At 40.1% G+C, this 23,748-nt stretch overlaps 1 protein-coding gene across 2 annotated transcripts in view; it reads left to right on the forward strand.

The window, feature by feature from the left end:
- UGGT2 (UDP-glucose glycoprotein glucosyltransferase 2) overlaps positions 1-23,748 on the forward strand; it is an 82,476-nt gene that overhangs the window by 29,984 nt on the left and 28,744 nt on the right. For both annotated transcript variants that reach the window (XM_035114476.2, XM_035114477.2), the window contains exons 11-22: positions 544-635; positions 854-1,004; positions 4,798-4,917; positions 8,210-8,295; positions 13,400-13,535; positions 15,149-15,280; positions 16,295-16,456; positions 18,942-19,065; positions 19,155-19,253; positions 20,678-20,772; positions 22,869-23,075; positions 23,301-23,432. In XM_035114476.2, the coding sequence (XP_034970367.2) occupies positions 544-635; positions 854-1,004; positions 4,798-4,917; positions 8,210-8,295; positions 13,400-13,535; positions 15,149-15,280; positions 16,295-16,456; positions 18,942-19,065; positions 19,155-19,253; positions 20,678-20,772; positions 22,869-23,075; positions 23,301-23,432 (1,536 nt within the window). The remainder of the gene's footprint in view (positions 1-543; positions 636-853; positions 1,005-4,797; positions 4,918-8,209; positions 8,296-13,399; positions 13,536-15,148; positions 15,281-16,294; positions 16,457-18,941; positions 19,066-19,154; positions 19,254-20,677; positions 20,773-22,868; positions 23,076-23,300; positions 23,433-23,748) is intronic.

Below are 23,748 nucleotides of genomic sequence, written 5' to 3' on the forward strand. Positions count from 1 at the left end.
TCGCAGCGCCAGAGTCAGTCACGACTGGACCTAATGGTCAGGGGTCCCTTTACTTTTAAGGTCCCTTCCAACTCTATGATTTTATGAATGGTGTAGGAAAACTTTTTGAGTATGTGACCTACAAGGGGATAGGAAACAATTTGCATTTCACCATATATAGAGAGCCAGAGCTGGTTTGCTTCAAAAAACTCTGGTGTGTTCAACAACAAATGTTGAGCCTAATTTCCTGAAATATAGCTTGTCAAACTAAGTTAAAGCTTTGTCTTTCAGGTTATTTGGTTTTTCCTTTCCGTGAGCAGTGAATATGTAAGAAAGGATGAATGATGTTCCTGAATAGTTAGCATCAAGCCCACTCTGTAGAAGAGGAGAAATCCCTTATCTACAAGAATAATGAGAAGATTAAATTTTATCCAGCCAAAATTAATGCCATCTTATTCACATAGATTTGAGATTTGAAACATGAGGATATTCTGAAGATGGTTTTTTAAACTGTCTTGACTAAATTATACTAAGCTTGACTTCTTCTTTTTACTATCTTTCTAGCATCTGAATGAAGCTCTTGAACTTCAGCCTGGTGAAGCACGTTTATTTCTAAATGGTCTTCGTATGGATTTGAATCTTCATGATCCATTTAGGTAAAGTATTAGTTATGCAACTTTTCTATAGTAACTATACTGAAAGGGCCCAGTAACTTGATCCATAGACCAGCTAAGCTGTGGTTAGCTCTATATTGACAGTCCTAAAAAGAATATTAAGTATAGCAATCTGATTGCTTTGTTTAATTTTAATTGAGAGGTAGAACAAAATAGTTGCTTAACTACTAAATCATATATTTGTGGTTTTTTTTAAATAGTCTTTTAGAAACTTTGAAGGTAGAAGAGAAAGCAATGCGTGGACTTCACTCCCTTGGAATTAAAGGAGATGTTCTTAGTAAAATCATGAGATTAGATGCCCATTCTGATGATGACGCTTATGCATTAGACATTCGTCACTCTTCAATAGTAGTAAGTAATCATTTGAATTTATTTATCTAGCTAACAACTTTTAAAGTCCCATGAGACCCTTGGGGTGATACTCATCTAAGTTTTATTCAAGAGTGGACGTATTGAAATGAATAAACCTAGCTTTCTCATGTTCATTTATTTTAGCAGGTCTGCTCTAAGTAAATCTCAGTTGAATTCCACCCTTTGTTGTTTTTTTGCTGCATGGCTGCCTCTCTTGAAAACTGCATTTAAGGCTTTAACACTAAAAAGTCCAGCAGGTATGCTGATCATGAAGTGAACAAAGTATAGTTAAGACTTTTACTGTTTTTCTAACTTAGCTTAAATGACAGTTACGGGATAGGCTGCATTCATTTTCTTAAGTGCTGCTACATTATGCTTTCTGGCTACGTTTGCATGAAACCCTTGAGTCTTCCCTTGAGTTGCTTGTCGAAACCCCTCTCAGCAAGCAGTGAAATATGTCTGAGTTTATTGCCTGTCTTTGTATGATGGGTGTGTGTGCCCATTTTATACTGCATAAGTTGTATAAAACTTTTACAGGGCAGTACAGGCAGCAGCAGCAGCAGCAGCAGCAGCACTAATGAGCACTTCCAATTGCAGAAGGGCCACTCTTGTTTTAAGGCAGGGGTTCCCAAACTGTAGTCCATGGACCACCAATGATCCGCATTCAAGTGGTACTTTGCATCTCCGCATACTCATGTGGATTTTTAATTGTGTTTTTATTGCTTCTTTTGTATATTGTATTTCCTTGCTTTGCAATTTGAATTCAATGGAATGCAAATTCTAATACAATAAAATACAATATAAGAATTAAAAGCAGCAATAAAAAACAGTTTAAAATCATACAGCATATTGTGCAGTGCATTACAAATACTGTACTACAAGAGGCAGGAAAATCACTAATTGCTCCGCCAAGATGATCAGAAATTTTCATATACTCCATGGAAATAAAGTTTGGGATCCACTGGTCTAGGCAAATATTGCAAATGATATTCAATAAAAAAATGAGTCCAATACCAAGCAATCTTTATTATTATTATTGTTGTTATTAAAATTTGTATACTACCCTATACTGAAATATATACAGTGGTGCCTCGCTAGACGAATTTAATTCGTTCCACGGGTCTTTTCTTATAACGAAAAATTCGTCTAGCGAATCCCATAGGAATGCATTGAATTTTATTTTATTTTGCCCATAGGAACGCATTAATTGAATTTCAATGCATTCCTATGGGAAACCGCGATTCGCTAGACGAATTTTTCATAAAACGAATTTGTCTAGCGAGGCAAACTCTGCTAGAAAAAACCTTTCGTTAAGCGGAAATTTCCTTAAGCAGGGCATTCGTTAAGCGAGGCACCACTGTACTGTAAATAGATTGCACACACACATCCCTAAGTAAGAAAATTAACTTTGTATATTTTATGAATTTGAAGGAAAGAGATTTATTAATTGCTAAGATTCAGGTTTCTCACAAAGTTCTACGGTGAACTTGATAACCATTGGGTAAGATTCAGGGGCAACTGTAAAAACAAAAAAAACCCCTTATTCCTATGTGTAGCTGCCATATTAAATTCTGCATTAACCGTGAGTGTACATCAGTGAAAGAGTCTTCAGTATCAAATGATAAATTTCCTTGTAAGTGAGGAAGAAATTAGAAGGAAGAACCTCAAAGGATGCTAAATTACCCTTTATTGACAAGTATATGAACACAGGTAGTAGCTGAGAAATTTTTAATTACTTGCTTACTGCATTATATATCGTTGAGTTCCCAAGAGGACGAAACCCTCTTCTCTTTTATCTGTTTAATGTGTGTTTCCACAAACTAGTTTTTTAAAACTTGCATGCAATTAAATCTATTCAGAGTACAGTAGACCAGTGTTAACTTTCTTGTGAGTGCTCCCTCTCTCTCTCTCCCCCCTAAATGATTGTGATAAGATTTCCAGTGTATACATTTTCTTACTAATAGTTCAACACAGACTGTAGATACCAATTCTCAGTGCTATTTTTCTAGAAAAAGAGGTGCCAGAACTTACCATGAATCCCTCCCTTGTTCTCTTATAACGGCAATGACACCCAACTGAGAGGTGCCGGAACTAAGTTCCAGTAAGTTCCGGCTAGAAAAAAGCCCTGCCAGTTCTTCGTGTGGTTTTCTCTGGCTGGGTATACCTTTAAGTGGATTTCAGTAATGGTTGACAAGCTTCTCTGAAAGGCAGTTTGCTCACCTCTGCTGGTCTCACCCTGCAACAGAGCTGCTTAGATATATTCCAAACTGGGATAACCAAAGTGGTGCCTTCCAGATATTTCTGGATTGCAGCTTTGCAATGAATGGCTGGTTAAAGATATTTTAAATGAATAAAACAAATTCCCATTATCCCTATGCATTGGCTTTGCTGGCTAGGAATGGTGGGCATTGGAAGTCCAACAGCACCCTTGTACTATAGCCAAAACCCAATAGATGTGGCTGTCATTTAAAACGATGGTCTGTTTAGGTGTTTGACCCCAGACCTTAAAGTATTTGCGCAGTGACAGCATTGCTCCACTTCAGGAGGTTGCTGCATCGCAGAGACAAGAGCGATCCTAATGAACTTATAAAGTTGAATCCTGGGCAATGAAGAAGCAAAAGCAGACAAGTATGTAAAAAAAAAGTTTGGTCTGGTTGTTATAAGATTGAAAACTTAAATGTGGGTTCTCCCCCCCCCCCTTTTACAATAATTTTTATTAATTTTCAATTATAATCCAATAATAGCCTCATTATAACAATACCAATTTACAATACACTTATTAATACCAATTGTTCAAATACCAAATTATATAATTTAGATAAAGTAGCCCCATATGTTCTAGAATTGATGGCTTGTTAATTTGCTTAATTTCTACGTTCCAAAATCTTATAATTTCCATTACATTCCATTCATAATAATAATCCCTAATACAACAACTGCAATATTAAATGATTTATAAAACTACAAGCAAGGAACTCAAACTATATCCTTGTTCTTTCTGTGTGTGGCAATTATTCTGTCCGTGGTGTTTCTTTCTGTCCTTGTAAGATGTTATGACTCCCCCCCCCCCAGTTGTTGCTGTTATCCATCATGTCTTTGGCGGAGCTGAGTGGGGTGGTGGTGTTAACCATGGTTAGCACATACCATGGTATGAACCCAGTCTATGCTTTCAGTTCAACAACCCTGGAAAAGTCTGTTGTGAAATGAATGCATACTCTAGAGCAGCCGTCAGAATCTTTTGCAATGTGTTGTGCAGGGCAGGGTTCCAAGGGAAATTTATCAAGTATTCTCTGGCAGACAAGTCAATGAAAGTGTTCCCTGAAGGGAGAAAGACTATAAAGTGCTTCTTAAGCTTTGAAAATCCTTTTTTAGCACCATATTAAGTTAGACAAGAGAAAACTTTAAGCAGTAACACTGTTTGGCATATCAGATAATATACTCTATTGTTTTACTTTTGTCTTACAAAGAAATTACAACCCCTCTTTATACCTTGCCTTTTTGTTGAAATATCTGATACCTAAGCCGAACACATTTATTTTTGAGTGTTAACAGAGTCACACTGAAGTTGTTTTTCAGAAGTAAGTCCCATTGTAGTAAATGATACTTACTTCTCAGGCAAGTGTGTAAAATAGAGGCCAGGAACTTCAGTCTTTCCCACATAGCAGAGGTAACAAAGAAGCACTTAATGTGCTTAAGACGTCAGCCTTACAGCCATGTGAGTATGTTGTCATCATGTAACTGGTTATAATGTTTGGTTTTAATGGTAACTCTGGTAATCACTTCTGTGTTTCAGTGGATCAATGACTTAGAAACAGATCACATCTATGACAAGTGGCCTACAAGTTTCCAGGAACTTCTTAAACCAGCATATGCAGGAATGATGCGGCAGATTCGGCGCAATCTATATAACATGGTATGTATTAGGGGTACTGGCCAAACTTACTTGTTTTTTCGTTCATTTTGAGATTAAGGTCTTCTGCGTGGAGGTCACGGAAAAGCCCTTTGCCCTCCCCACCCTCTGGGCAGCAATCCACATGTCTGTGTATGTCATTTAAGATTGTTTCACTTGGTTGTGTGTAAAATATGCATAGCTGTGCTGGTGTATCTGTGAAGATTCTGAAAAGGCGTAGTTTGCATCTGACTAGAAAATGGATATGATAAGACATCTTTAAATGTTACTCTCCTGGCAGCGCATTCCCAAGTAGCAAAAGCTTGGAACTGCAGGCAGATAAGATCAGGCTGGACTTGGAGGACCTTGGATAGTTCAAAGTACCATACTTTTACATGTACAGTGGTACCTCAGGTTACAGACGCTTCAGGTTACAGACTCCGCTAACCCAGAAATAGTACCTCGGGTTAAGAACTTTGCTTCAGGATGAGAACAGAAATTGCGTGGCAGCAGCGGTGCAACGGCAGTGGGAGGCCCCATTAGCTAAAGTGGTACTTCAGGTTAAGAACAGTTTCAGGTTAAGAACAGACCTCCAGAACGAATTAAGTACTTAACCCGAGGTACTACTGTATAAGACTAGGTTCCCCCCCCAAAAAAAATGGCGCTTAAAATTGGGGGGGTGTCTTATACACCGGTAGTGCATTGGGGGGGGAGTGTGATTGGCTGCTGCCCAGAAATAAGGGATGTCTTACACATGGGGGCATGTTATACATGGAAAAATATGGTATATACTTTTTTCTGTTATCAGAATGACAGCTTTTACTTCTCTTTTGCCAAACTGCACTTCCTGGGCTCCACCTCCTTTCTCAAAAGTGGAATCTTCTGGCTTGGGAACCTAGCACTCAGTTGCCTCTTGGTCAGCGGCCAGCTTGTGTATTGGCCCGACCTTATGATCAGGCACTAGTCTGAAAGTGGGCAGCAGGAGAATCTATTTAAGGAAATATTGTTTATTGGCGTCTTCATTCAGGAGGCTCTGACCCAAGGGGCTCCTGACTTGACAGGCTCGGGTTGTGCTTTGCTGGTCGTGTTGATCCACCTGGTTTCTCCTCCACTGTGTCAGAAGTTTGGCCTCTGCTGGGGTTTGGGACATGACATAAGTGCTTTGTATAAGCTGCCCTAAACTGAAGTTGCAGTCTGTATGTGTTTTATTCATTCATACCAAGATAAGCAGCCAGAAAATTGGAACCATTGAACTGTAAAATGCACGTACCTCATCAGTTTCATGTTTGTGGGCTGATCTGTCCCGTGCAATTGCAGCATGCGGCCCTCTGATTATTACAGCATCTTCTGTACAGCTCAAGGAATTCCTGATTAAAGAGTTTACCATTGTGGTATGGGATTTGGCTACATGGAAGAGGCATCTCTTGTGCCACAACAGGAACTTAGGAATCAGCCCACTGTGGTCCTGAGTATCTATGGATATTATTGTTCTAATACATAACTGAATTTATACACACACATTTTATCTGAGATTTTGGCAGTGTGTTCAGCATTTGAGAACCTCTTTAGCTTCTTATTTACTACCTGCTGAAATCATAACCATCAGAGTTGATTTCCAAAAATTCTAAGCTTATCCCAGCAACATGTTCAGAAAGTATGATAAAAGTTAGGCTTCTTTTGACTGTGAAAGCTTCCATTGCACTTTTAGAAGCGAAATGTGAATATGAATTTCTGGGATCAGCAAAAGCCCTCAAAATACCTAATTAATACACTATCTCATGATTCAAGTCTAGATGCCATCTTCTGGGATAAACAACCTACATCATTGCCTAACTGCTGCTAACTTAAATAAAGTAGTTGTGTGGAGACACACACACTGAGAGCAACTCTTGCTTGAGCTACAACTGCCATGCTCCATATCCTTTCTGTTAGTGTGTCACAGAAGAAAGCGAAATTAAAATGTGCACCTCTATGGCTGATTGGCTTTTAGACACTAAAACTCAATTTATCCTTCCGTTCTTCCTTGTGATTAGGCTTTTAATATAAGTACACTTTACTGTGAGAGAGCCTACTGTTGTCTGTCTGGAATACTGCATTAAATCCTGATGCAGCTAACACGACACAACTTATTTCTTTTTAGCATGGTAAGTTCATCCTTGGCCAAGCTGATTGATGACTGCCTGCACATATTTGAAAAGGTTGTTGCTGAGAGAACCAAAGCAGTCACTTTGCTAGCCAGATTGTTGTGTGTTGATGTCTGTGGCCAAATGAGTAATATGCCATTGTAAGAATTCACCTCCAAAGGTTGAAACTCTTGGCTCCTTAATTTAGGCTCAGCTTCTTGGCTTTGTAATGCGTAAGATGAAAAGTTGCCATCTAAGATATTCAGGAGGAACAACAAAATGAAAATAAAAAATACAGCAACCTAGAGTAATAACTTTTCCAGGGTGTAAAATATTTGTAGACAAAATGTAGATATACATATTTTAAGTATTCTCACCACCCCCTGCAAAAGTGGCATTCATCAAAGGTTTGCCGCAGGAAGCGGTAAGCATATACATTTTGGGAGGTTGTGAACAAAATTCAAAATGACAAATCTGCTACTGTTTATCACCCAGATTTTGCTACAAATGCATAAATTCTAAAGTTGCATTCAAGTATATAAATAGACTTTTATCTTTCCATTTCCCCTAGCCATTACTAGGGATGTGCTTACTTTTTCCTGATATCTTTGAACTAGTAGCTCTCACTGAAGTGATAAGTCTGTGTACCTTTTCACGGTGCGGATGACAGTACAGTGTAACCTCTGGTTACGTGCCGTCCTCCTTACGCATGCTTCGGGTAACAAGCTCCGCTAACCCAGAAGTAGTTGCTCCTGGTAGCGAACTTTGCCCCGGGATGCGAGCGGATGTTTTATGTTATCAGTGCGCGTGCAGCGGGAGGCCCCATTAGCGAAAACTCACCTCAGGATAAGAACAGTTTAGAGTTAAGAACGGACCTCCGGAACGAATTAAGTTCATAACTGGAGGTACCACTGTACACATTTTGGGAATGTCCCTCATACAAGAAAATTCTCCACATAGCCTACAAGTACGTCAGGTGATTTTGCTGGGCTAAATGTCATCTGTCGGATATCAATATTTTTTGTGGGAGATAATTCAGTTGTGTGAGCCCAAACTTGCGGTCTGGCATCCTACAGTCTAGAACAGATATGCTGCCTCAATGTGTTGCTTTGGGCCTCTTAAGTCTGCAAAGGAAAACTGCAGAGAAAGTACAGGGAATGATATTGGGCCTAAGGATTCTCTTCTCCCGTCAGGTCATCTTTATTGATCCAATGCAAGAAGAAGCAGCTCACTTCATGAAACTTGTCGAAGTATTCTACTTTCAAAAGGTGCCTCTTAGGTAAGTTGAAATATGGGCAGATATGTTTCTTATACATGATGGTGTACACTGGCGTACAGTCTGTGTAAATGTCATGTGTGGTGACCCTTGGGGCCTTGTGTGTTCATGATTATTTGTGCTCATGATAGGGTAAGGGCAGTTAAAATCCTTTGAATCCTTTGTTTAGTATGGCAGCACCTGCACTTTGGATCTCCCCGCCTATTGAGACCAGGCCTTCACTGAACTCTTTTTGGCACCTGTTAAAAACATTATTTCCAAACTGTGTCGCGGCACATTAGTGTGTCGGCCGCAGTGTGTAGGTTTGTCCCCATACATTTCATTATTACAATTTATATATGTGTCCGTATCTCTTATAAGGGGTTAGTTTAACCTCCGGTTTGCCAGTAAAGCTGAATTACTTTGTCACAAAATGATGCATGTCTGAGAAGTGTGTCACCAACATGAAAAGTTTGGAAAGCTCTGGTTTGGACAAACCTAACCAGATGCTTTAAAAGTTGAGATAATTTTAATCCATTTTAGTATTTTAACTATGTATGTTTTAAAGAGGGGTTATGGATTTATCTTAATTGTTTTATCATTGATTTATTCATTCATTCATTTTATTTTTTTTTTAAACATACTTTTTATTAATTTTACAAAATACAAAAAAACAAAAAAACGGTACATACTTAAACCCCTTTTCCACCTCCTTCCTACCCACCCACATGGGTCCTCCCCTGCCACAGAAGTATCCCATGTTTGTGAACAGTCAGAAATGGTCCATTTTATGCTTGGATTTCTGTCCTCCTCCCCCTCCCCTGACCCCAAAGCCCCCCCCTGCCACCAGGGAGCTCCAGCAAACCAGGGCAGTACGCAGGAGGACATCCATCCAACCATCTATTGTTATACCAAAAAAAGAGAAAAATAGAAATAGGAAAAAAAGGGGAAAAAGAAAGGGCGAAGAAAAAAAAGAAAAAGAAAAAAAACAATACAAAACAGAAAAATTTTTCTTGCATTCATAGTTGAAAAACCATATTTTATGGGCTTCCCCTCCCCCCCTTCCCCGGTTTTCATCCCTTTTTTATCATCTGCAACAGTTTCTTACTTTATAAAAATACACCTTTGTATCTTATACAACTTATAAATCAATTGTTAACATTTTCATCTAATATTCAAATCACTGAAAATTCAAACTCCCATTTTCTCTTCCCGTGCCTAATTTTTTTTCTCCCTCTATAAGCCTCCATATTTTCACATTTTCCAAAATCCATTCACTTTTAAAACTATAACTATTCTCAATTTAACCTTACATCCCCGATTACCGGCTCCACCCCCCCCAATCCAGCAAATTCCAAAATCAGCAGACCAGTTATAAACCTGTTAATCCATCCTTATAATCACAACATCACTTTCCCTTCACCCCACCCCCTGTTTACAGTCTCTTGCCATCCAGGTCACCATACAGGACCCCTGAATTTCTTCTCTTCTCTGCATATTTTTTCCTTCTTCCCTGTGGGCGTTCTGGAGTTCCAATAATACCAATCGTGCCCCCCTCAAAGACAGGGCACTCCATCCAACTTTTTGTAGAGTAGAGTCATCATTTTTTTCATGGTGTGTTTCATTTTGTGTTGAATCATCACAGTCCTCATCTTCATCTTTTCCTTCCCCATCATTGTCATTCTCACATTGCTCTTTTTCAGTGTCAAAAGCTTCATCTCCTAGAAAATCATATTCCGCCATCACCTCCTGAAATTTCTGCTGTAACTCCTGTCGTCGTGTCTCCTCTTGACATAACTCTATTCTTGTTTCCCACATTAAGGTCAAAACAGACCGCTGGAACTCAGGGGAACACTTTTTTGTTGACATATTTCAGTCCTGCCAAGGTCAAAACTTATCACGTGGGGTGGAATATGATCACAGTTTATTTTCTCGACTCCATTTTAACAAGCTGGCTGCATTCTTCAAGTCTTGTTAACAATAAAGTTCGAACTCACATTTCACAAGCACTTAAGCCAAAAAAGAAATTCCACAAAGTCCAGAAATACAAAGTGAAGTAAAAATTGACTTATAAATCCTGATCAACTCACTGAATTGCCTAGGCTGCCGGCTCCCGAGGGAAAGAAAGGTTTTTCTTAGGCTTTACCTCATTGCTGCAGGGCAGTCATAAACCACAGTCTCTCTCCCCTTTTCACCCTGCATCAAAGGGGATATTCTCTTTGATGCCTTTGAGGGATCCTTTTGAATTACAAATCTTCTGTTTATGGCTTCGGGTTTCTATTTACTGTCTCTTTGTTGCCGTGGGGGGGGGTGGCTTCCTCTTTTCTCCCCTCTCTCCCAGACCAAATTGTTTTATAATCCAAATCGTGAGGTTACTTACAGTCTTTTCCAATCGTTTTATTTTCGGAAGAATCCAGCGCTCTCCGCCTTCGGCTTGAAGCTTCTCCCTGCTAGAATAACGTTGCCGCTCAAAATGGCCCCCGCGACTTCTACCCTCCTCGCTCCGGAGCTCTTATTAGAGCTAACCGAAGAGTTGGGGAGTCCGGATTGGGTCTGTGCCGAGCAAATTGCCCTCGGGACGCCCTTCCCGAGGTTCTAAGGGGCGCAGCGTTGCTCTCGCTGCCCTCCCCACTCCTAGCAGAGACGGGCCGTCTCGGAGACGAGACGAAACCCCGCCGATCGACGCTGGCGCTGAATCCGGAAGCACATTCATTCATTTTAATATACCGTATATACCATCCTATACCCGCAGGTCTCAGGGTGGTTCACAGGATAAAATGACAATATAAAAACACAGAATATATAATCAAAATAAAACAAGAAACTACCAAATCAATCCCCACCCACCCCAGCACATTTTAAAAGGGCATTGGCTATATAAACCAGTTAAAAACAATTTTAAACATTGTTTTTTAAAGAAATAAACAATTAAAAAGCAGTTTAGAAGAATGTAAACAGCTTTGATGGGTTCCAGGGTTTCTATATAATTTTCTAATTCTGTCCAGATAGCATTTGTAGTAGTTTTTTTGGGGGGGGGCAAGGTGCTATGGAAATGTTAGTCAGCATTAAACAACATTAAAACTTTCCATACTTTAACCAGGACAGCAGTTGCAAACAGATTACATGGGGTTTAGGTGTTGTAGTTGCGTTTAATACTGTAGAGATGAAACAAGCTAGACCCCCCACTGGGCCTTCCACCTTTGAGGTTTTCCACAATCAACCAGTGCATAGATTGTATTAGGGTTAGTGCATATGTATTATTTATGCGAAAAGGAGATGTGCAACCCTTGTCATATAATCTGCTAGAGATCTGATTGCATTGCCAGAAAATTAAATAATGGCCTTGACAATGGAAGGTGCCATTGAGAACTCCATAGATTTGATGGAAGCTTCCAGAAGCACATGTGACCAGAAAGCTAGATTAGATGAAGCCTTGATCTCTTCTCACAGTACTTTGTTTTATCAGTGGGGAATTGTTGATATTACTTTGGATTTGTTCTCAATGGAATCACCATATAAGACTAGTTCCGGGTCCAAGGACCCCTATTCAGTCTGGAAAGCTGTGCTTGATATTCTGATTTAAAATGCTTATTGCTGCTGGCGGATGGCACAAGCAGAATTTCACAGTAAAGATGCTTAGGAACTACCAAGTACAGACTTGCAGAGAAGACTTAGCTAAAGTTAGGAGGGAAAGGATACCAGGAACTTTAGAGTCTAGTTAAAAGGGCAGGAATCTTGGCTACTGGAGAATTACTGTGCTGATATAAAACTGTTGGCATCAAGTGAGATCAATCATAGATGTTCAGGGGGAATAAGGAACGCAGAGTGCCAAGTTAGTTAAAGGCTGAAAATGTGCGGGCATTTTTTTTTTAGCCTTAGAAAAGGTTATTTATGTATGCAACAACTGCGGCCCATGTTTTGTTAGCCTCAAAATGGAAAATGAGGGAGGTCCCAACCAAAGAAGATTGGCAGCTTAAGTTGACAGAATATGCACAACCTGCCGACTTAACGTATAGAATAAGAGAACAAGAAGAAAATACATTTAAAGAAGATTGGAAAATGTTTATTGAATATGTGGAAAATAATTGTGTACAGCTGAAAACGGTGGCAGCATTAAGATAAATTCAACAGTGTAAATAAGTTTTGATGGATGTAATAATGGAAAACTGATTGGTATAGTTTCTGTAAAATATGCAGGGATATAAGATATGCAAAATGAACCATGGAAAGAGAAGAAGGGAAGTCACTGATATATTAAGTATGTAAAATGTTTATCTGAATTTGTAAAACAGAAAATATAATAAAAATCATATTAAAAAAGAAAATGTGCAGACGTGATTTTGATAGTGTGGTTTTGAATAGGACATGGACATCTGTTTTGAGAGGTCAAGGTAGGAGATAAGGTTTCTCAGCAGAAGTAAAGATCACGTTAAGACCTGAACCATCAGCAAAATCAGGGATAAAGGATGACCTCAGGGGGAGGGTCCAGTTATTCCGGTATCTGTGTTTGATGAATTGGAAAGCTAGGAAGTTTACTTCACGAATGACATGGTGAAGGCAATTTGTTGGGACAAATTTTCTCTACTTCAGAACTATCTTCTTCTAGAGTGAAGTCCCATTAATCTGGAAAATGCTCTTTAGCGTGTATGAATATCTATTTATCTCTATCACTTAGAATATTTTCTGTAGTAGGAAACTATGTTTCTTATCCAAAAGATTCTTTTGTATTTTTGATATCTTCTGGTCAGCAGTCTAACTAACAGGCAAAATCCCCCATGAACCTATAGCTACAAGAGAGCTATCTGCAGTCAGATGTCATAATTGGATTGAGCTCACACTCTCAGAGGTAACCCTAAATTAAAACCTTTCTCTAAGCAGGTCTAGGCAATCTAGTCCTCCAGTTTACCTCTTTCACTGCCTGCACAGTCAATGTCACTAATGGTAGATGATTTCATAACAATTAAATTGCTTTTATATGCTGTAAGCCACTGTCACTCACTTTAATATTTTGAATATTGCCAGTTTATTCTTGCTATTTAGATTCACATGCAACGTTTCTAATCTGCTTTTAATGTGCTTTTGTAGAATGCTGCAACTCTTACAGAATTTTCATTTTTTTTCTGAACAGAATTGGGTTTGTTTTTGTCCTAAATACTGATGAAGTCGTTGACGGAAACAAGGATGCGGGTGTAGCTTTATGGAGAGCTTTTAACTTCGTTGCAGATGAAATGGATATCCCTGCAGCTTTTACTGCCATGACGAGAGTTAGTGCTTGTAAACTATTTTTAAAACAATACTTTTTTTTCAAGGTTACCTGTATTTTTCTGCAGATACAAAGTAGCCACGGGGCATACTATTTAAATGCATTTTTTTTTAAAAAAATACTTTTTCATAAAACATTTTGTTCTCATCGTTGCCAAGCTTTCCTGGTGGGGCGGGGGTGGATGCAGATCTGTGAGCCTTTGGGCACAGATCTTAGCCTGAATGGGCCAAAAACATAAAATTCAGCTCCCTGCTTCAAGATAGAGATGCATGCCCCCAACTCAGTGGATGCAGTTGAGACATATAAGCAGGAAGTCTCAGCTAGCTTCAGATGACTCATGCAAACAGAGAAATGCGGCACAGTTGAAAGCAAAGGAAACCTACGGAATCGCTAGGCAAACCAGGGGTGTGTGTGTGTGTGGAGGCAGATTAGAATTTCCTTACTCTTAACCCAACTATGGTTAAACTGGAAAACATGGTACCGAATTCAGGTGGATGGTAGTAAAAAAAGAAAAGAAAGAGAGATGGTGAATTCAATGTTAGGCATTATTATGAAACATATTTAGCATCCATCCTTGAATGCTTTTGCCAGGCCAGTAGGAGGCTGTGTTTGTTTTTGTCTCCTTGTCTGGCCCTGCCCACTTTTGGGGTGTGGACCACCCATTGCTGAAATGCAACCCACTCACCCCGTCCCGCCAAGAGCTTTCCACACTAGTCATCTGGTCCTCGGACCGAAAGACTTCCTGACCCCCTGGTGTATATGGCTTCTGCCCACCAGTTTGGGATTGTTAAGGATAGAAACGCTAAACAAATGGATTTGAGAGAGTTGGTGCACTCCTGCTTAACAGGAACCCTGGAGGAGGAAGGTAAATTCCAGGTGCTTAAGCGTGGGTTAAAGCTGAAGCTCGCAGAATAAAATCATGAAAAGGTAGCTCTTTAATTTTATCTAACACTCTCATGAAGCCGTCAGGATTCCTTGCTCCCAAAGCTGTTCTAGGGAGGCTGTCCTAGAATTATGTGCCAGTAATAGAAATCTCCCCATTTCTAACCTAACTTTATTAGTGGCTAATTTATAGCTATGAGGTTTTATGCCTCCCTACTTGTCTTCCCTTAAATAGCTCTGATGGCTAAGCTGTGATTTTTCTAACATGACTGCATATTTAGCAGTTTACTCATATTTCTGGGCTTCTGGAAGAGAGTAGGCAACAAGACAGCTTTATTATGTAAATATTTGCTTTGCTTGCTTGACGCATTTCATGGCTGGGTACTGGAAGGATGTGAGATGGATGCATGTAATTGTGCAGAAAATAAAGGGTGGTTTTATTCTCTCTCCTGAATTTCTCCTTTTCCCCTAAGTGCCCAGAAATGCATATGATGGATGAGTTTAAGAGTGAAAGTTCATTGAAGTTTAATTGGTGGAGGCATTAAAGTGTGCCGTCTCTTGGTTACTGCTGAAAAACCCGGTAATAAAATGAGCTAGATGGGCCTGTGATTGGGCAGCAGGAGCCTTTAAAATCCACTTGCAGCTTGGCAATAAAAATTTAATATAATATGAATACATCAGTAGAATGGGTGATCACATTTCTTTATCTATTCCTCTCTCTCTTTTAATTAGATGTACCATGAAGTAGAAGAGGGAGGTGTACTTTCTGTGGGGCACGTGAAGCGTTTTCTTGTCACAGGATTTCCTCATGCTGACTTGCAAGATATCTTGGGTGTCGATTCTGATTATGATGAGAACAGACAGGTAGGAACAGAACAGAGTTGCAAGAGGATGTACAAAAAAAAATCATTTTAAAAAGTATTGGGTGGAAAGCACAAACCTACGGGCATTGAATACTGAGGTTTTGGAATATTAGATGTTTGAGGAGGTACAATATTTCACTTCCCACAATACCTATGCCACAGAGTCTGGAATATCGGCAAAGCGACATTGATGCTGTAATGCAGGAAACGGCCAGGATCAGATCTGTGGATGTATCTTCTAAAATGAGTCATAGGCTCTGTTGTTTGAGGGTCAATAGGGAAACAGAAAACAACACTATCCTAATACATTTTACAGGCAGCAGTTCTGTTCTCGGTCACCTGGGAGGCGTGTCCCATTGAGCTCAGTGGGACTTGCTTTTGAGCCACTATGCGTAGGATTGTAGTGTTAGTCATCCTGAATCCACTTCTGTAAATTCAATTTGATGCTTGGCTTTGTAAGCAAGCAGGGAAGGCAGATAAGGCAGCTATCATTCAAAACAGTGGCGTTACCTTGTTTGACTTGCCTGTCATGAAATCCTTTTTCACCTATGACAGTGCATGTTCAACCAGTTTTCCATATTTTCATCAATGCATTGATTTGAAAGAATAAATAAATGAAGAATTCTAATGTTGTCAACTAATCTGCAGGTCTAAATGAAATCCCCAGAGGGTTGGATTGAGAAGAAGTTAGTTAAACCTAGTTATCATTGAAATTTGTGTTTGTGTTAGTCTTGACTTGTCCCATTGATTCCAGTGGGAAATGAGTTCAACTAACTTAACCTGAATTCAACCCAAAAACTGTTAATGCATTGTTTCAGAAAATCATGTTCTCAGCCGGCGATTGCCAGCCTTTAAAATAACTGTTTGAAAAGTTGTAAAGGAATAATAAATCACTTTGCTCCTCACCTGCCCCAGCAAGCGATGCATAGATGTTTGTGTTCATTTTCTCTTTATATCGAATCACTACTTTTCCACAGTCAGCTCTATATAATTGGGACACCTTTGCTCCATCTAGGCAGGAGCAATGTTTTATAAGAAGACTGGCCTGGGTCCATTGCCTCAAGCTCTCTTTAATGGCGTGCCCTTTAACAGAAAAGAGATGAATCTTGCAGAGCTACAAACCTCTCTGGTGAAGATCATGGATGCCACAGAGTCCTTCCAGCGGGCAGTGTTCTTGGTATGTTTAGCATTTTATTTTATTTTTAAGCAAATGCTCAATGAAATAATGGCTAGTAGATTGCTTAAGTTGTGCTTATGTTCTACATTTTTTATAACGAGGCGGTTTGGAATTAATCTTGTGAAAACCTAAATGGCATCATTATTTTAATTTGCAGTCATGATTTTGAAACCTAATGTATAACTATTATCCATGCTTTTGAATTTAACTTAAGCCCTTGTTAATCCTTGAGATGCTTGGAACCACAGTATGAAGACAAATATTGCTGCAAAAATGTGGACTGGATAAGAAGACACCCCCCCCATCCTTTTCTTTAAATGATTGAATAATTTGTGTGGGTGTGATGTTGTAACCACCTTCCTGACTTCACCTTTTCCTTCCTCAGCTTTTTCTTCACAGTAACCTCTGTCTTTTGCCCATTCTAGTCATAATAATAATAACAACAACAGTAAAAGCCCCATTTGCCTTATCTGCTTGGCTTTTTCTTGCCTTCCCTTCATTCCTATTCTCCCTGTGGTCGTTTTAGCAGAAGGCAGACGTGGAGTACAATGGATTTTTTTTTTGCCCTTTGCAAAGCTCCTCACAACCCGCTCTGGATCCACAGCACTTGGTTGGAGGTGTGTGTTGTACTGGCACCCCAACACCTGCTTGTTGCATCTCTGGAAAGGGAGAATGACGTCAAATTTGTCCACAATTTCTGCCTCTGACAGCTGCATTGTAGCTTGCAAGGCACTTGAAAAGGGCAAGCACCTGGAGCTAGCGGAGCAGCAGCAGGCCATTGCATTCTTGTGCAAGCCATTAAACCTTCAGAGCAGGAAGCCAGGTGATCCCAATACATTGGGGGGGGGAATGAATCATTAAGAGCCAGGCTTTCTTAGGAGTATCTGCTTGAAGCTTGTTTAAATGCTTGTTTCTTTCTTCATCTGATAAGCAGAGAAGATACCTGGAGAGGCTACACAGAACAGTGTGAGCTCTTAAAAGTGCTTTTTCTGGGAGAAGTTTCCTCTGAACATGGGGACAAACTTTGACTCCTTCCCACCCTCCGTCTCCTTCTGAACGTGATGGTCAACCTAAGGCTGTTTTGCTGTTAACTTCCAAACATAAAACCCTTTGCAAAATTATATAAGCAGGTGTTTTCTAAGACTCTGCTTCATAGATGGCATTCTTCCCTGGAGAGAGAAGAAATTGTTCCACAATCTTCTGATCATTGTGTGCTGATTTCAGACAACCTTATTACCGACACCAGGGGCTGACCCACGTGACTCAATTGTTTGTCCAGAATATGATGATGGAGACTGGGTTAACGGGTCTCAAGTTAAAGATTGAGGGGGTCTCAAGTTTTGCATCACCTCTTTTTATAACTCCCTCTATATGCCACTGCTATTCACAACTCTGGCAGCTCTTCCTCAATAGCCCTTCTGCAGAGCCCACCCCAACGCCACTTAAGGGAGCAGGAGTGCTGGCTGAACCCAAATCCATTCTAGCCTCTGTTCCATTTTTTTAAAAAAATAAAAGGATTCACCTTCACTATAAAAAGGCTGTCTTTGGCTAACGAGTATTATAGTCTCTAGAGCCTGAATTTATGGACTCTTGGAAGCTCCCAGCAGCTGACACCCCAGTCTCTAGTCTCCAAGTTTCTCCCCCACAAAGCTGGGGATGCTCAACTGAAAAACGCCACTGAGGGGGAGGCAGGATTTCACCTTACACAGCATCCCATAGAAGGTCATCAGGACTTCATCAGGATGAAGAGTTTGGACTTGATATCCCGCCTTTCACTCCCCTTAAGGAGTCTCAAAGCAGCTAACAAGCTCCTTTCCCTTCCTCCCCCATAACAAACACTCTATGAGGTGAGTGAGTCTGAAAGACTTCAGAGAAGTGTGACTAGCCCAAAGTCACCCAGCAGCTGCATGTGGAGGAGCGGGGACGCGAACCCAGTTCACCAGATTACGAGTCTACCGTTCTTAACCACTACACCACCCTGGCTAGGTGTCCTACATTTTTCATGCACTGGTAGCTCTTTTATTTAGCTCATTTTTAAAAATCAAGATAGTATGCATTTCCCCCCGCCTTTTTAGTGCTGGTATAAAATTCCAAAGCAGCCTTTTCAATTTTGGTGAATATGCAATCTGGATTATGGGAGCTGCCTACTTCCAGCAAGTTCTCTTCCTGCTTTTGACCACAAGTGGGAGCGGTTTCCCACCCCATTGACCTTTTACAGGCACTGGTACTTTTCAAATACAGTCATACCTCGGTTTAAGTACTTTCAGTTTAAGTACTCCGCGGACCCATCTGGAACGGATTAATCCACTTTCCATTACTTTCAATGGGAAAGTTCGCTTCAGGTTAAGTACGCTTCAGGTTAAGTACAGACTTCCGGAACCAATTGTGTACTTAAACCGAGGTACCACTGTAGGTACCAATAGAAAGATCTAAAGTTATTGAGTGGTGCGGAAACTGAACAAACCTGCTGTTGTTTTCCTTTCAGGGCGTGCTGAATGACCATACAAACGCAGTAGACTTCATCATGGAGCAACAGAATGTAGTTTCACATATACATGACAAGATTCTTGATCCTCAAAGAAGATATTTGAACTTCGCATCCCCATCAGGTAAACCCAAGTACTGCTTCTTTTCTTTTTGTGAGTCCTAAGTTTGATTTCATATTTGATATTAACAAGTCACGTTTTAATTTTTGCAGTGCCTATAGATACAAACGATTTCTCAACTTTTTCCTTCTTGGACTCTCAAGATAAGACTTTTGTTATTTCAGAAAACATGAAGTATGTTACAAGGAAAGGTACATTTTGTTTTTGTTTAACTGTTATGTAGCATTAGCCCTGAATTCATAGAGCAATATCTGATGCAAGCTGAATGGTTTACCAAGATTAGTTATAACATTGTATTGTTGCTTTAAGCTAGGTAAAAAACCCTCAAATATACATTCAATAATCGAAAATCACGCTTTGCACATGCGCAAAATGGCGCTTCGGGTCGCGTTCGGTTTATGAACTTTTCGGGTTACGAACTGCGATCCGGAACTGATCGCGTTCGTAACCCGAGGTATTACTGTATGTAAAATGAACCATGGAAAGAGAAGAAGGGAAGTCACTGATATCTTAAGTATTTAAAGTGTTTATCTGAACTTGTAAAACAGAAAATTTAATAAAAATCATATTAAAAAAGAAAAGAGCAACATGCTTCAGAAAAGTTTTACAGGCAGTAAAACTTAGCTTAGTTACAAAATGGTGAAAGTTCCTAAATTATCGGTATAAGAACTCAAGAGTGGCTTGTGAGAGCCATGTGGTTGGGCTGGAGCAACCACCTCAAACCTCTTCAAGTGCTGAGCTTCTCAAGTAGACTGGGAAGAACAAAGGCTTGATTACCTAGTTCCTAGGTGAGGGGAAGTGAACCTAGGTAAGCCTGGCAGGACAGCTTACTCTATGGTATTAACCCCTTCATGCATTGATTAGACTTAAGCATGTTAGTTCTATGAGACTGGGGCATCTGTTAACGTCGTATCGGCCACATTCTGTTCCAATGTGTGCAATTGATTTTGAACACGAATTTACAACTGGTTCTTAAATTGGCCTGGTCAAGATATAACATTCCCAGTCAGTGACAATTGCTACTTCAGTTGGCGTGCTGTGCACTTAGTGAGGAGATGTCAGCTGCACAATACTTCTGCCTCCTCTTACATGGCATTCCTCCCTTTGTAGAGCTAATCAGTTTGGCATTATATTTGTGCCAGCAATAGCACTTAAGAACATAAGCCTTCTGCAGTCATTTCTCCCTACTGTCGTGCAATGGGGAGAGTGGAGCCATGCTCAATGGCCGTTCTGGTGCATCCACCCCTTGCCAGCTGCACCTTGGGGCTGAAGTTCAGAGCGTGCACCAGCTCCGAAGATGATTTAGAATTGTTGAATCACGCGAGGGGCCTATGCATGTAGACTAGGCTATCTGATTCAGACATTCAGTCCAGTTGGGGCAGCGTCCTGCCATCTCCTTGCTGTTTCAGTCATATGTCACATTCTTGTAAGAACATGGGGTGAGCGGTGCTGCCCCAAATACTTACTAACATATTTTAAAATAGCTCTGTATACAACAATCCATAGTTCTGTTCTGTCAGTGCACTCTTGTTAATGCACTTCCCTTTTTATTTTATTTTTTATTTTTAATGTTGAAAAGTGAAAATGTTCGATCTGGGTTCTTTTCTTTTTTTAGATGAAGATGTAGTATACCCAGGCACCATATGGATCGTTGCTGATTTTGATAACCCAGATGGGAGGCAACTGCTTTCAAATGCGCTGAAATACCTGGTCAGTACCATAAAATTCCTGTGTCCACATAGTATGCATGTAGCGGGGTAATCTCTCTCAGCAAGACTCTGAAGAAGGAGGGTGATGGAAAATATAAATAACGGCAGTAGTATTTCATCACTATGGAATGGGTCACACTAACCTAATGTTTTATCTCCTTTCCATAAAATAAAATAAAAAAGTTTTAAGGAAATGGGCAAGCTTGTGGAAATATTAGCTACTGAATAGTTCTCAAAGCTGGCAAGGACTTGGACTAAAAAAGCCAAAGAGAGTTGGAAGAAATAGGCCAGAAGAAAGATGCTGACTTCTTTTGACATCTCTGTATTACATGTAATGGTACAAGCTCATTATACGCATGCAATTTACTATGTCAGCCCGCAAACCCTTCATTTAGCAAGAGTCTTTCTAATAAGGAAATGTATGAGAATCTCCCTACCGAGGAGTGAATACCCATTTCTGCATTTGGGATGGACCGAATGGTTGCCTAAATAAATAAATTTTAAAGTAACTGACACTTCCAGAGTAAATAGCTGTCCTTTAAATCTGGTTTTACTGTGCCAAACTGATATTTTCCCCCCAGACTTTCATAATGTTCAGGAAAACAGCCATTGCAGCCTCCTGCTCTAAAAGATAAGCTGGCATATTTTAAGTTCGATACAAACTAAGGTAGTCGTGCTTTAGTCACATTTGTCTTTGTTGGCTTGATTGTTCAGAATATACCACCTTTTATATGCTATATAAGAATTGAGGTCAGTGATTAAATTCCATGGGGCTAGTTAATTGTGACCATCATAAGTCCCATTGATTTCAATTGGGCTAATATATAGCTAACTTTGTCTGGACCCAACGCTATATCTTGGCTGCTCCCACTGGAACAGTTCTGAATTCTGCTTTAAATGCATGAACTGTCCATAAGGTTAAGCCTTTTTGATACTTGATACAGGGAGTAACATAAATTCTACTCATTATTGATGCAGAGCAGAACTCCGGCATATAGTTACCGGTAGCAGAGTAAAAACTTAAACACGTTGCAGGATTCCCAAAGAAATAGACCAGAGGCTATTGATATTTCATCCAGCAGAGCTTTACTGCTACTTAAGGCAAATAAGCATAATGACCACAAATCCAATACATTCAGGATTGGCACTGTCCATAAGAAATCCAGTTGCAGCAGACTTATCTTAAACTTACTATAACTTATAATATGACTAAAACCTTAACACTAAGCATACTATATACAGAACACCACACCAGAAGGAAAGAGAGATAGAAAGTGAAACTCAGGCTCCTTCTGGTTTTTCTTTTATAGTCCTTGGCAGAAAGAGAGAACAGAACCAGTTTAAGCCCGCTGTACTCAGTTTCTCTGAAGGAATAACCCAAACATCATGAACCTTCTGCTTGTTTCTAGAAACTTGGGTGTCAGGTAGAAACTTCCAGCTTACACCAGTTTCTTTCACACACAGCAGCTTCCAGAACCCTCTTGAATTAATTAGAATAGGAAAGATCTTTACACATCAGATCAATACTTTCTGTACCAAGAAATGCAAACTGAGAGGGAGGCAGACTATAACAGTTCTGCCCTGCTTGTAAACTTCCTAGAAACTTGTGGCTGGTTGAGATCAGATTGCTAGACTACATGGACCCTTGGTTCAATTCCATAGCCTTATAATGCCATTCTCAGAGTCAATTCACACTTCAGCAGCAAGCCTGTTTATTGTGTGTACACCAATATTTGCAGTGGCAAACACAACAAAGTGTAAAAGGGAGCTTATAAACCCACACTCAGCATATACTGGGGAGCCACAGCCAATTGCTCTCGTGTTTTCAAAGCATCTCCCCATCAACCTTAGCTGCTTTGAAAACATGAGAGTTGATAACAAGGAAAGGAGAGGCAAGGGTACCGAAGGATGAATGTGTTTAGGCTTCACTCCAGTTGCAGATGCAGACTGACAGGCTTATCAAAAGGCTTCATAGGAAAAGTGGGTTATGAGAAGGGATTTGAAGGGAGAGAGAGTGTGAGTTGGTGGTCTGGGAGGGACTTGCAGGCATTAACTGTAATAATAAGTAAACATGTAACGTCTATCTGTGTCTTACAGAAAACTAGCAGTCATGTACAGCTTGGGGTTGTGCATAATCCTGCGTCGAAAATAACTGAAGATAACACTGTCATTGCAAGGGCAATCTTGGCAGCTTTTCTAACTCAGAAAAACGCTAGTCTGAAAAACTTTCTCGGTCGGATCCTAAAAGAGGACACGGCAAGATCTCTTGCTACGGGAACTAAAATCAAGACACTTCTTGTTCCGGTTAGTCGTTTTACTCCCTTTACCCTCTTCACATTTGCAAGACAGCGGAGTAATGTTAAAGGAGGGTCCTCCTCATTTGGTGCCATTGCACCGTGAATTCAAGGAGAAACTGATTTAAGTATTTGGAAGTGCTGTTGCCAGGCTGGATTTGACATCCAGTCTCTCTTTGAGGGAGATGTTTTAGCTTTTCTGACCTGGGAGACATCTTTTACTTTTCTGTTCTAGGGCATGAATAACGATGCGTTTGAGAAGAAGTACAACACGATAGGTGTCGATGTGATTCAGGCTCACCAGATATTTTGTCGGGAGGTTCTTAAGTTGCTTCCTGGGCAAATGGCTGTTGTTAGTAATGGCAGGGTAAGTAAACAAGTAAATTCATTTGTAGGACTAACTTCACTCAGCTTATTGAAAAAGCCCAGCTCTTGCTATTTTTTTTCATCTCACTGGCATCTTCTTATCCACCATTCCAAACCAGCAGTAGTGAACCTCTGGTTGTGGGCCTCATTTGGCACAGAAGGGTCCTAATTTTACCTGCACAGTCCTAAGCTTCCCCAAACCATACCCACATGCCCCACACCTGATGTCACATATAAGGCTTTGAAGGAAGGTATAGATCTGGCTCCTTTCCGTAAACAGACACTGCTAAATGGCATCTGCAAACTTCTGAGCCTTT

This window comes from Zootoca vivipara, chromosome 4 (genome assembly GCF_963506605.1).
Source record: "Zootoca vivipara chromosome 4, rZooViv1.1, whole genome shotgun sequence".
In the NCBI taxonomy this organism is placed as follows: domain Eukaryota; kingdom Metazoa; phylum Chordata; class Lepidosauria; order Squamata; family Lacertidae; genus Zootoca; species Zootoca vivipara.